The 14,449-nt window shown below is 42.5% G+C and overlaps 1 protein-coding gene across 2 annotated transcripts in view; it reads right to left on the reverse strand.

The window, feature by feature from the left end:
* Window positions 1-3,329: 3,329 nt before the first annotated feature.
* LOC125238763 overlaps window positions 3,330-14,449 on the reverse strand; it is a 39,920-nt gene continuing 28,800 nt past the window's right edge. For both annotated transcript variants that reach the window (XM_048146193.1, XM_048146192.1), the window contains exons 9-14: window positions 11,239-11,290; window positions 9,154-9,348; window positions 6,683-6,789; window positions 5,770-5,858; window positions 4,991-5,088; window positions 3,330-3,808 (exon numbers count right to left, since the gene is read on the reverse strand). In XM_048146193.1, the coding sequence (XP_048002150.1) occupies window positions 3,599-3,808; window positions 4,991-5,088; window positions 5,770-5,858; window positions 6,683-6,789; window positions 9,154-9,348; window positions 11,239-11,290 (751 nt within the window). In that variant the 3' untranslated portion in view covers window positions 3,330-3,598. The remainder of the gene's footprint in view (window positions 3,809-4,990; window positions 5,089-5,769; window positions 5,859-6,682; window positions 6,790-9,153; window positions 9,349-11,238; window positions 11,291-14,449) is intronic.

A 14,449-nucleotide genomic window follows, 5' to 3' on the forward strand; every position in this document is an offset into this window, starting at 1 on the left:
GTAAAGTTGTGGAAATTATACTCTTACCTTACGTCTCACTACGTAGGCAATGTATCGTTAGAAAAGAGAGCAAAAATAATTTCAAATGCAAACGTTTTATGTAAGTAAAAACATTTTATTTAAGGCTAAAAGTAGCGATTGTAAACCGAGAAGAAACCGTCAAAAATGGTAAATAATAATGAAAACTACGAGACTTACAATAAAATTATAAAATAATACTCTTATATACTCATAGGTACTCAATCTATCAGTAGAAAAGATGAAAAAATAATTTCGAATGCAAGATTGAAATTGAATAAGTACCTACAATAAATCTCAATGAATAAATATCTACTATTGAATTGACAATATTTCTTTTTTTTTTTCACTGATCCAATTTTGATGCCGACTGCCAAGATAGACCGATGCATATTATCGTATCCAGAGCTAATATTTCACGAATATTACAGACCAGTACGAGCGGAAAGACTGTTGAGCAGCGCCACCTAGTATTCCTGTGTAAAACTACTCAGTGTCTTGCGGTTCATTCAGCTGTGGGGGACACAGGCGCCGCCAATCTTATTTATTGTTACGAAGTGTATAGTTTCGGCTTCCAATCTAATCTACAAGATGGCGGAACATACATAGAAAACGTACTTGAACTGTAGAGGGCAGCACTTGCTTTGGCTTGGCTTTGGCGCAGTGCATACAAGGTGTAACATAAGAAAACTGAATAATTTTGACTGTGTATTCCTGGGTACGTAGCCGAATGGCACAAACGCTCACGAAACGAGACGCTCGTAGATATCTATCTATCTCTATCGCTCTTGCGTATTGGCGCGACAGAGCCACTACCTTTCGCGGCGTTTCGTTTTCGTTTCGCGACGCAGAAATGCCATTCGGCTACGGCACCTGTTCACATTTTAAAACTAAAATGTCAGACAACTTTTTGGATTTCAACTACTTAGTTTCAGAATTATTGTTACTTGTTATTGTTACTCAGTACGAAAAGCCGTTTTTATCGGCGTTGATCTTTTTTTTCTTTTGCCCCAGAGATGCGTATTTAGAATTATTCGGTCTCCTCGTTTTATGTGCAGTTTGTTTCAGAATGCCCGGTAATACAAATTCTAATTCTGCCTATTAATTTTCTGCCAATTTCATAAATTCGTCCCATCCCTTTTTTCGTCTCACGTTCTTCATTCGTCACTTTCATCAGTAGTCTTTGTCATCTTTGATTATATCTCTTAATGGAATTCCTAATAGTTTAGCACCTTTTATTTCTGGCCGGGATTCGAACCCCGACCCTTTTAGGCACTGGTCCCACCGCGAGCTAGTAAGCTATGAGCTATCGGCTATAAAAACGAACAAAAGATAAGCAATCCCGTGCAAATAAAAGAGACACGGCGATTTTAATAGCTCACCGCTGGGCGAATAACTATAAACATCGCCGTGTCTCTTTTATTTGCACGGGATTGCTTATCTTTTGTTCGTTTTTATAGCCGATAGCTCATAGCTCACTAGCTCGCGGTGGGACCAGTGCCTTAAGTATGAGCTACGCACTCTGCAATAGTTTAGCCTTTTTTTTAGGAGGGGAAAAATGCATTACGCATACGGTTATGTGGGACTCCTTGTTAAGGGCTAATGAGACCTCAAGTTTACCCACTAAACAACCCCCCCATCTGCCGCCATTGTTCTGTAACGGTGGGCTGCAGGTACGCTCGCGCTTTACATCTACAGCACCACCAGAACCAGTCCGCTTTGCAGAGCACCACCTCCGGAGGCCCTTGATAGCCTCGGACACAAGTGGACCGTATCCAGTACGGTCGACCTCTGACCTGTGAGGGAAATGGTTTAGCCCCTATTTTAACCCTTATAGCTAAAGTGGTAAGAACGGAACCCGGAATTATTTTGAAGGGAAGAAAAATCGCCTTTCCGAAGGTGACACGTGAAAACTTGGAACAGTGCATTACAAGTGCTGAAAAGAGGAAATTCGAAACACGTGGCAATAAATCAAAACACGACTGAAGTGTTCGCAACATTACAATTCTTGTTAGGTCGAAACTTCAAAGCTTCGAAACCGTGTTAGTGTCTTGGTGTTTACTGTTAACTTATACTTATAAGTGAAATAAACGAAAATTAAATTAAAATTAAAATTAGAGGGCTTACCTACTCCAAAACGTCGGTTCCCATTCGGTCGTGTTTTAATTTATCGTCACTAATAAATCGTAATAGTTTCGAATTTCCTATTTTCAGCACTTGTATCGTAATGTACTATTTATTGCACTCCTAAAAATGAAAATGAAATATTTACCTTACGTTATCGTCCTACCTATGGGAAATATCGAATTCATCCCCTATTCCCTGTTACATTATATACCATATAACCATCAGGTGCGCCCTCCAATAGCGAACCACTGTTCTCTCGCTCAAAAACGATGTACCTCCATCCTTAACACAAACTACATACTACCTTTACAATAAACATTCGCTACATTGCGGTTTTCTAAATTATCCTAACTCCTAACAAAATGTATAAGAGATACGACCTTTATAAAGTACGATAGCTAAATGCGACAGTTCTAAAATGACGTAACTGCCTATGAATGGTGGAGGAGATACGATTTTTATAAAAGGAAGCATGCGACAGGACGACCTTTATAAAGTACAGTAGCTGAATGCGTTATTTCTAAAATGACGTAACTGCCTATGAATATAGGAACAGATACGTCGTTTATATTAGGAAGGATGCGACAGGTGGGCGCGAAGCTACGGCGGCCATCTTGGATTTTATCGATTCGACGCTGCGGTTTTCGTGGATGAAAATAGACACCTATAACTCCTATTAGCATCCTATAAGTAGGTAAAGCTTGGAAAGACGCCTCTCATTTTGGACATAATTTAGGACTTATTTGTGAGTGTGAGTTTGTTCGTCCGCAGTCTAGAGCAGTCATGAGTTTTGACATAAGTAAATAAGAGTCTTGGTCATTCTCAGATTTAGATGTACTTACGGGACAGGATAAATTTGTGGTGATGGTTTTCGGGGGTGAAAAATCGATCTAGATCTATATTAATAGTCTTAGTGCGTTTTCACATTATCCGATCCGATACCGGCGGACCGATATTATCCCATACGTTACAAACGTCATCTTGGTTTTTTTTCCATTGAAAACCTTCCGACATCCGATATTGGATCGGATAATGTGAAAACGGACTTAGATCTAGGGAAACGCGAATTTACGAGTTACTTTTTTGACCTTTTTGGCAGCTAGCATTATGGTCACGAAATCCCACAAAATACCTCCCGAACCCTGCGTTAAATAATAACAACAGTATATACTTGTAAGTATGCATAAGCTATATTTTAATTAAAAATACGAATTATAAACTACAACTATCTAAAAGTATTCATAAACCTAAACTAGAAACACTAATATTACAAATTACACCTTTTCAAATACATATCCTATATCTCGTAGATTTTCCTTGTATATTATTAAAAGTTTATTTTTTCAGAGAAGGCCCAATTAGACAATTACTAAAATATATAATACAATTCCGTTTAATTTAGTGAGTAACTTATGTAAAATGTCTTAAACTCATTAAAGTAGTATTAACTAAGTTAGACACTTAACTTCCCTTGCAAGACTCCATAGAGCAGTAAACTCAAAGCTAAAACTACCGTACTCCATTCCTCCATATACAGTCTCTCAGCGCGATTGCAATAGTTCTCTGAGCACACACAAGCATGGAACCGAGAAAAGAGCGAGATGCCGCGAGAGAGCGGGACGAGAGATGCCGTCGGGGAGGAGATACAGGCGTCCTTCTCTTTCTGTTGACAAAAGACTGTATCAAGAGAATAAACTGCGGTCGATCTTGGACGGTCTAGAACTCTAGAACGCAAGATGACTAGTCAGCAGAGTTAGCACATGTTTGGCGAGAGTTGTCGCGGCGAGATAGACTACCCGTCCTTATGTCATTAATAGGCTAGTTTATTATACTTAAAATTAAATATTTTATGCAGTTCACGAAATAAACACCACAAAAGTAGAAAAAAACATCGACAGTAGTTATGTTTAAACATAATTTATATGAGAAAGATATAAAATACATCAAAGAGAAACATATAAAGTAAATGAATTGCCCGTGACGTCACTCCTCAGTATTTCATAATAATTCCATATTAGCAAATCGTTTTGACAGTTCTTACAAAGAAGCTGATTTGACTAGTAGGAAACTAGCCTAGAAGAAGAAGACGTGTGATCTATCTCGCGGCAATCATGTGCTAACCCTGCAGCTAGTGTAATATTAAGTCTACATCGCAACGCAAACAATATAAATGAATGTATTTTCTTTCTTTCTTTTTTTCAAACGGTCTATAACGCAATATTACCACATTTATATAGGGAGGTTAGGTTCGTCAGGTATTTTTAAATGGGCGAAGGGCAATCTGCACAGAATAGGAGCCCCGCAGAAGCGGGGCTTCGTCGATATCGTTTTAAAGTACTTAGAGAGTGCTTTTGACACAAGATTTTATCGCCGACTGTACCTTTCTTTCAACAGTCATCTACTGCTCTCCGAGACGTTCCTAAAAGCCCCTTACCACCTTTCTGCTCCATCATCAGATCAGCTCCATGATAACATAATATTGCATTGTCACGTGATTTACATATGTGTGCAAAATTTCAGCTCAATCTTCCGATTTCCACCGGGAAGTGGATCAAATTTAGCTTCTACGTATTGACCCAAACTAACATACTAGCAAGGGTGAATCCACGTAAAAGTAACGTGAGTCACGACTTCATTGAGTGTTTATTTGAACTACAGTTGTAAATGAAAGGATCTATGCATATATCGGGAAAGAAACACTTTAGAGATAGATTATCACTTGAACTCGCGTCGTGAATAAATGGAACATGTTCGTAAAATCGTGACTCACGTTACTCTTGCCGTGGATTAACCCATAAGGCAATTTGAATAAAAGCTTGTAAAGATGGGCCGGATGATGACTCACTCGGAGAGCGTACTCGAGCTTGGCCATCCGTCGGCTAACGTAGTGGCTTCCTAACGCCGGCTCCCCGATGCTGCGACATGTCCGCTGGTGGTACACGTCTGAAACAGGACATTGACGACCGGTCTGGCGCAGTCGGTAGTGACCGTGCCTGCTACGCCGCGGTCCCGGGTTCGAATCCCGGTGAGGGCATTTATTTGTGTGATGAGCACAGATATTTGTTCCTGAGTCATGAATGTTTTCTATGTATGTAAGTATTTATATTATATAATATATATCGTTGTCTGAGTACCCACAACACAAGCCTTCTTGAGCTTACCGTGGGCCTCAGTCAATCTGTGTAAGAATGTCCTATAATATTTATTTATTTATTAAAGCGTGGCCAAAAAGAGTAGGTAGAAAATAATAGGGGCACCACCGTCTATGTGTTTATTTTAACGAAGTGTATGAGAAAAGTAAGTTAAAAAAAACGGGGTTTATCTAAATGTTGTTTTCACATTCCCGATCCGATATCGGATATAGAACCGATAATACCGATATCCCATACATTACAGGCGCCATCTTGGATTTTTTCCATTGAAATCCTTCCGACATCCGATATCGGGTCGGATAAAGTGAAAACGGACTAAGACTGTCAATGGAATGACTTGACCTGTAAAAGGATAACAATTTCGTTTACTTTCAACCCCTTAATTACTAAAACCGTCATTGGAAAATCAGCAGTTCTATGTGCTCCCTCTCCCCCTTTTCTGAACACAAGCATGAGTTTAGTATATACTGACTGCTGATATCCACGTATCGGAGTGAGCACCCGCCGGTCCAGCGGCCCCACATGTAGAAACCGCCGCTACCGTTTATGTGCCAGCCTTCTCTGCAACATTCATGAAAAACTAGTTTAGCAACATCCAGAGTAATAGTGAAACCCCCTTATTCATAAACGTTCACTAAAGTTATCCAGCCGATAAAGTTCGTTTATCCCTTTCTATCACACCAATACATCGGAACGGAAAGGGACAAACGAACTTTATCCGCTTGATAACTTTAGTGTACGTTTATGAATAAGGGGGAAAGGGTTTATCCTTTTTAGAGTTGTAGAAGTTTTTGTGGTAGAAACGAGTGTTTGAAAAAATTAAACTAATAAAAGGGATAACCTGGACTCCTTTTTGACATACTGGCAATTTGTAGATCTAGCTCGGGAAGAATGGAAGAAGAAAGGGGGAGACCTTTGCCCAGCAGTGGGACACAAATGGCTCGTAATAAGTAATAAATCAGGGCTTTTTTTGGCGAGCTGTTGGGGAAAGTCCTTACACCCTGGCGGGAGCTGCCCCTGATGCGTGCTCCCCGTGACATGGACAAGAGCAGCATCCGCTTGGTGTACTCCTTACATTTCATTAAAGTGCCAAAAGGGCCTTTACGCGTTGGCTTCGGCTCCGCGGACGCCTCCCAAAGGTTCGGACTACCCCGGAATGCCCTATAATGGTTTCCGAGATGGGAAAAACGTTATTTTGTTATTATTTACAAAGTGGGTAAATGTACTTGCCTCGCCAGTCTACCCGTGACCACAAACATAATTTGTGATGTTCGAAATGTTCGAAAAGTGTGTGTCAAGCCAAATATGTAAGTGTTTACGCGATTAAGTCCCGTTTAGTTCTAAAATTATGAGTGCAAATCGTGTTCAAATCAATATGTATTTGCCTGTTGAGAAACTTGCAGTGCCTCCTGTAGGAGTGTGAGAGGAAGGAATCTGCACACACGTGGTCCGCCTCCGGGATGCCGTCCTGCAGCATTCCGCACACGAAACACTGCAGCAAACAGACAAACGTACAATAATAACACAGAAGTAAGGTCAAACTCATATGGAATTGGGTGGGACATGTTGCCAGGCACTGATGGCAGGTGGACCAAAATCTTGCCCTGGTGAATGACATGCATGGATCCCATCAGCGAGCCCTCACGAACGGCAAAGAGGATGAAACGCCGGAGTGGATTTAGTTTAGTGGGTAGGACCAAGTTTCCCCCCTCTCGCCAGGGGAGGGGAAAGAAACGGCGAGTTGCACACATCGTGCGTAACTGCATTTCCACTCCGTCAAAAAAAGGTTGACCAAATTCTTGACCGAATGGTGGCCGTTTTCGGATGTAAGAAGCGCCATGGCATCCGTTGGTTGGACGACATTAATTTAGAAAAACTGCGGGGCACCTCTGGATGAGATTAGTCCAGGACCAGGATAAGTGGTGTACACGAAGGGAGGCCTATGCTCAGCAGTGGGCGATTAACGTTGGTGAACGTCAATACGGGTAAGTGTGTCTGGCCATCACATTTGGCCCGTTTAAACAATGATCGGGGCAAGCCCAAGCTGAGATGATTAGACGGCGTATACCAGGACATCAGGGGCCTAGGAGTGAAAAGTTGGAGAAGGAAGCCAAGGCCACAAATAGATCGGACTGGAGAGACCCAGGCTAAGGCTCACCCGCCACCCGTGGCTGTAATGCTTCAGATGCCCTATAGTGTAGTCACCTCAGCTATAGTCTCTCCGGAGCGATTATAAGGAGCCCAGGCTCCGTATCCGAATGGAATTTCTGCGACGCGCAACGAAGACGAAACGCCGCAAAAGGTAGTCTGGCTTTGTTGCGTCGATACGCAAGAGCGATAGAGACAGATATGTACGAGCGTTTCGTTTGCGTTTCGTGAGCGTTTGGGCCATTCGGCTACGTACCCTTACCCTGGTCTTCGACGGTAGCGTGCGGTAGACGTGGAGTGAGGGAGCGCCGCCAGCTGGTGGGGAATCCCGACAGGCTGCTGTTGGGCCCTATATACAGTGTGGAAAAATCGAATGCCACATGGATGGCAACTAATAACGTGCCGTATTTTATGATAATTATGATGCAGATTGAAAGGGTTACTGATAAGGTTCATTTTTCTCTGAATAACAAATACAATCAGAATAACGGAAGGCCATGAAAATTTAACACATTATTTGGCACGTTATTTTTTGTCACATTTGACCGGTTCGAGTCCCGACTGAGGCAAGCGATTTTTCATAAATCCTTAAATGCAGAATTTATTGTTTTTCAAAGGAAAGTCTCCCTCACACAAAATGTGCTATTTACAATATTTAAGGTAGTTTCCATTCAAATGTGGCATTCGATTTTTCCACGCTGTGGGTGGTTGTCCCAGAGCTGTAAGAACCTCTTTTTGACACATAACAGCGTCCACAAAACGTAAACTCGCGCAACCTAATGAAATTTTAAATAAAATTCTGTAATATATAATATTTAAAAAAATCAAGTACTTAAAAACAATATTTCGGTTACTTTTTTTTTAACATAAGCTAACACATGTTACATTTTTGCGGATCTTCGTTAGAGTATTCTACGATATTAATTTATCACGCAGGATTATGTCATTTATCATTCATTTTCATTTTTAAACTAGTGCTGTGGCAGAGTCTGTCATTTCGATTCAAATGACATTTCAGTAAGTTGACAGATATCGTATATTTGTTTAAGCGCCTTCTTGTACGTAGGGCCTAATCGATTCAATAAATTCGAAATTAATCGTTAGATTTGGCAAACGATACGTCTTAACCACATCGCAACATACTTCTAAACAAATGTGTCAAAAATGTGAACTTACAAATCCGGGACAATAGTGTAGTCACATTGGCTATAATAGTCTCGCTAGAGCGATTATGAGTCGACGTGGAGTTAGGGCAACAGGCTGCTGTTGGGCCCTATAGTGTAGTCACCTTGGCTATACTCTCTCCAGAGCGATGATGAGGCGCCCAGGTCTTCCACGGTGGTTCTGCTGTGGACGTGGTGCTAGGGCACTCTGGCCAGCTGTTGGGGTATCCCTACAGGCTGCTATTGGGCCCTATAGTGTAGTCACCTTGGCTATACTCTCTCCAGAGCGATGATGAGGCGCCCAGGTCTTCCACGGTGGTTCTGCTGTGGACGTGGTGCTAGGGCACTCTGGCCAGCTGTTGGGGTATCCCTACAGGCTGCTGTTGGGCCCTATAGTGTAGTCACCTTGGCTATACTCTCTCCAGAGCGATGATGAGGCGCCCAGGTCTTCCACGGTGGTTCTGCTGTGGACGTGGTGCTAGGGCACTCTGGCCAGCTGATGGGGTATCTGGACAGGCTGCTGTTGGGCCCTATAGTGTAGTCACCTTGGCTACAGTCTCTCCCGAACGGTTATGAGGCGCCCAGGTCTTCGACGGCGGCTCAGCAGTCGATGTTGTGTTAGGGCAGGCTGGCCAGCTGTTGGGGTACGCTGAAATGATGCTGTTGTTGAAGTTTATCCGGTACAGCGTGTCCCCACGGCTCCAGTACACGTCAGCTATGTCTGCGAGCATTTTCACTATCTGGAAGCAGAATTTTTTAAACATGTAACAAGACAAATTATAACTGCGCGCGACCTTGAGCGCGTCACAGCAACGAGCCGCCGAGCGCGCCCGAAGATCTGCGCGAGCCGAACGAATCAAATAAAAGGCCGCGTCCGCGCCGCATCAAATGACTTAGCTTGCGGCCGCCTTAGCGATAGGTTCACAGACTGTCCTTTGGCGAGTCACATTGGGCTGGGAGTTCGATAGCCCACATGCAGTCTTCTCCCAGGCTCGTTAGGTCCCTTGGCGACAGGTTCAGAGACTGTCCCTTGGTTTTCTACATCATGAGTTGACAAGCTCAATTTTGTCAACTACCCACTCTTGTAAAGAAGAAGTTGCATCTACCCTACATTATTTTTCTAAAGTACTCTACACATAAAATGGGACTACGCGAAATAAATAAGGAGGCAAACGACGTATCAACTACAAAGAGGGTAGTAACAAAATACTGTGAAGACGTCAGCAAAGGATTTCACAGTGACATTGCAGTTGTTCTCAATGTACTACTGAACCACCTTCACTCCAGGGGGAGGGTTGATGAACACCCTCTCATATCGACGAAATTGGTGAAGATCTCAGACATCGTGACACAGATCCTAATATCCTGGTATACTCACGGGACGTCATCGAGCACCAGAGGGGGAGAATGTAACACTATGGATTCTGGTACTCTTACGGGACGTTACCGAGCACCAGAGGGAGAGAATGTAACACTATGGATCCTGGTACTCTCACGGGACGTCATCGAGCACCAGAGGGGGAGAATGTAACACTATGGATTCTGGTACTCTTACGGGACGTTACCGAGTACCAGAGGGGGAGAATGTAACAAGACAAATTATAACTGCGCGCGACCTTGAGCGCGTCACAGCAACGAGCCGCCGAGCGCGCCCGAAGATCTGCGCGAGCCGAACGAATCAAATAAAAGGCCGCGTCCGCGCCGCATCAAATGAGTTAGCTAGCGACTGCCATAGCGATAGGTTCTCCGACTGTCCTTTGGCGAGTCTCGTTGGCTCGGGAGTTCGATAGCCCACCTGCAGTCTTCTCCCGATCCACCCTAGGTCGTAGCTAGTGCCTTGGCGATAGGTTCACAGACTGTCCCTTGGCTCTTTGCACCTATAGTGGATGAGCTCAACCTTGCCCGCCGCTATAAGGTTTTCCGTAGCTAGGAAGTACCTACCAGTTTGAATGACCTGCCATGTATGCAATGTACCTATACCTAAGTACCTATCTTTAATAAATATACACGTTGACATTGGCGTTTGTCTTACCTCCTGGTCGCCTACCCTACAAACATAATTATAATTGACGACATGGAGGAGGAAAAGAAGCTCTTAGTGGCAGAGAGGAAGATCTTCAGAAATAATAGGCCCTGTGAGGCGAGAGGATAGCTCTAGGAGAGTCAGGAAGAACTTAGAGGTGGAAGAACTAGTGAGCGAGTCATCGGCGACAGCAAAGCTGCTGGTCTGCGCTGGCTCGGCCATGTGGAGAGGATGGGAGAGGATCGTGAGATTCGAGTGGACAAAAGGGCTTACCTGTGCTGATCTACTGAAACGGCCAGCCGGAAGGCCGAGGCACCGATGGATCGATGAGGTTCAGAAAGACCCGAGTGACTTTAAAGTGACTAAGTGGCATCAGATCGCAGGATAGGAGCGAATGGCGGAGTATAATGTCGGATGCCAAGATCCACTTCAGGTCACCGAGACAGCGCAATAAGTAAGTAAGTACGTTTGCATGTTGAGTTGGGAAGATATTCGGAATAGTCTATGAATCGGGATGAGTAGTGGACTGGAAGGGAGGCCTATCCTTGCATTGCGTGATATAAATGGTTAATGATTAATGGTGACTAAGATAAGATAAGATAATTACCACAGCCAAGTCAGTTGGCGCTTGCGTCGTCGAGCCGTTCAAGCAATATCTCCTGCAACAATTATAACATTATAATTATTCTGTGATTTCCATTGGATCTGGTCCGTCCGGTGTTACACCTTTTTTTTTATTATCATAAATGGGCTTACTCTTAACCAGAGCTTGATTTCTGCACTTGTTGCATAAATTAAATAACTAATAAGTACAGTAGGTACACCAGTAGTCTTTGCACGTTCTGCACGGTACCTGGGTGCGTAGCCGAATGGCACAAACCCTCACGAAACACTCACGAATCACGAAACGAAACGCTCGTCTATCTCTATCGCTCGTGCGGATTGGCGGGACAGAGCCAGACTACCTTTCGCGGTGTTTCGTTTTCGTTCATTCGGCTACAGCACCTGGGAATTTTCACGAAAAGTATCCAAAAAAGTTTTTTAATAAGAATAAGTATTAAATTTAATGTTTTTCCTACTCCAAATCACGAGCCTTTTCGATCCTACTAGGTGAAGCGTCCCAAATTTAATTTTCCGACCTCGTTACCATTTTTCAAACACTTTGTACAGTGATTACAAAGTGGAAATATTGAAATATGAAAGGAGAAAAAATGTCCCAAGAATTCCAATCCTTTTTTAAATCTTCCATTCCGTTACCGCCATACAAAATGTATGAAAAAATGGTAACGGAATGGGAAAAAACCTTGGGACACTTTCTCCTATTATGATTGAAAGAGCTCGCAATTCTGAGTGGTTCCACACAAAATTTCCAAACCAAAAAAAGGTGGGGGGACTTTGAAAAAAAAAATAAAAATAAATAATAAACAAATAAATATTGGGGACACCTTACACAGATCAACTTAGCCCCAAACTAAGCAAAGCTTGTACTATAGGTGCTAAGCGACGATATACATACTTAAATAGATAAATACATCTGTAGTGTTCAATGAAACAGCACGAGTCCATGACAACAACTGATTTATTCAGTCATAAGAGGGTACATCTCAAAACCTATAGATACCCACAACATCTCCCCCAAAAGGAATTTCTTAAAATTATATGTAGATACAACTTGAGAAGACTTTTATAACTTTACCTACAATTAACATACATTACAGTCAACAACATCTTACTGATACCTCATCTTTTTTTTTAAAGTCTTACACTAAGTACATATATTATTAGTTACAAACATGATCAATTAAAAAAAAAAACAGTTTTTAGGTATATTTTTAGACCTACTAAACAACCCAATTAGTTTCTGATGTGACTAAATACCTATTTATTAAGTTATTGTAATTACATTACCACCAAACCAAGAACAGGTATTCGAGAATAATGTAGCTTATATCTATGTAAAAAAATGAAACTCACAAAAAAAAAGGAACTTAGACTACGATACAGTAAACAATCTTAAAATTAAGAGACTTTAAGGTTCAAATAAAATTATTTTGTTTTTATGTTGAAACTGGATTTTGAACCTTAAATGAGGTTAATAAGTGCTATTATTTTGGGTTTACCAAATAAACAGAGACTGATTTAATAATAAAATCCAAAGAGTTGGTTATATCCAGGGACCGGACAACCCCTTCCGCGCTACAAGCCTTTCATTGGGAATCCCTAACGTAAGGACGACCCAAACGAGAGACTCTCCCTTTCCAACTGCAAGCCCATTCATTTGACTAGCCCTTACAAAAAACTCAGCAAAACAATAAAGCTAGCCCTGTGCATTGGCTTACCGCTATCCGATACGGCTTGCAAGCCTTTAATAAGGGTTACCCTTATTTTAAGCGCTATTTATAAGGCTTTCCCTTTTGTTAAAGCGTAGTCGAGCCTTGCGTGAAAGAGACAGGATTATGAATCTAAGCTAGTGTAAGAACAGGAAGGAAAATGCGCTGTTGCCACTCCGCACTATGCGCCCCATTTTTAATTTTGCAACGAAACATGTTTTCGTTGGATAAAAGTAGAACACGGCTAGAAATTATTTTTAATGAACTGGGATACAAGGGACTGATGGATCGCCTGATGATGGTAAATGATCATCGTCGCCCATAGATCAGTATGTATGTTCGTACGTATGAATGTATGTAGGTATGTATGAATGTATGTAGGTATGTATGTATGAATATAATTATGCAAATATGTATGTATGCATGTAAATATACAGTGTTGGCCGAAAATCAATACAATTAATCATTAACATTACACATTGAAAACGTTAATTGCCAACATAAAAACAAGCCGTTTTCGTCATCTAACTCGCCTTGATGAGTTGATTGGGTGAGCAGTTCCTAAGATGGAGCTGATGCTGAACCCTGGCTTTTCCCAGGGAACGCGGGTTTGGTTTAACATAGGCAAGCGCTGTTTTCGTCATCGGACTTGTTTTGATGAGTACTTGAGTGAGCAGTAACCAAGGTAGAGCTGATGCTGAACCCTGGCTATTCCTAGGGGAACTCGGGTTTCGTGCAACATAGGCAAACGCTGTTTTCGTCATCGGACTTGTATTAATGAGTACTTGAGTGAGCAGTAACCAAGGTAGAGCTGATGCTGAACCCTGGCTTTTCCCAGGGGAACGCGGGTTTGGAGTAACATAGGCAAGCGCTGTTTTCGTCATCGGACTTGTCTTGATGAGTACTTGTGTGAGCAGTAACCAAGGTAGAGCTGATGCTGAACCCTGGCTATTCCTAAGGGAACTCGGGTTTCGTGCAACATAGGCAAACGCTGTTTTCGTCATCGGACTTGTCTTGATGAGTACTTGAGTGAGCAGTAACCAAGGTAGAGCTGATGCTGAACCCTGGCTTTTCCCAGGGGAACGCAGGTTTGGAGTAACATAGGCAAGCGCTGTTTTCGTCATCGGACTTGTCTTGATGAGTATTTGTGTGAGCAGTAACCAAGATAGAGCTGATGCTGAACCCTGGCTATTCATAGGGGAACTCGGGTTTCGTGCAACATACGCAAACGCTGTTTTCGTCATCGGACTTGTCTTGATGAGTACTTGAGTGAGCAGTAACCAATATAGAGCTGATGCTGAACCCTGGCTATTCCTAAGGGAACTCGGGTTTCGTGCAACATAGTCAAACGCTGTTTTCGTCATCGGACTTGTCTTGATGAGTACTTGAGTGAGCAGTAACCAAGGTAGAGCTGATGCTGAACCCTGGCTTTTCCCAGGGGAACGCGGGTTTGGAGTAACATAGGCAAGCGCTGTTTTCGTCATCGGA

The sequence above is a fragment of the Leguminivora glycinivorella genome, chromosome 24, assembly GCF_023078275.1.
Source record: "Leguminivora glycinivorella isolate SPB_JAAS2020 chromosome 24, LegGlyc_1.1, whole genome shotgun sequence".
NCBI classification, from domain to species: domain Eukaryota; kingdom Metazoa; phylum Arthropoda; class Insecta; order Lepidoptera; family Tortricidae; genus Leguminivora; species Leguminivora glycinivorella.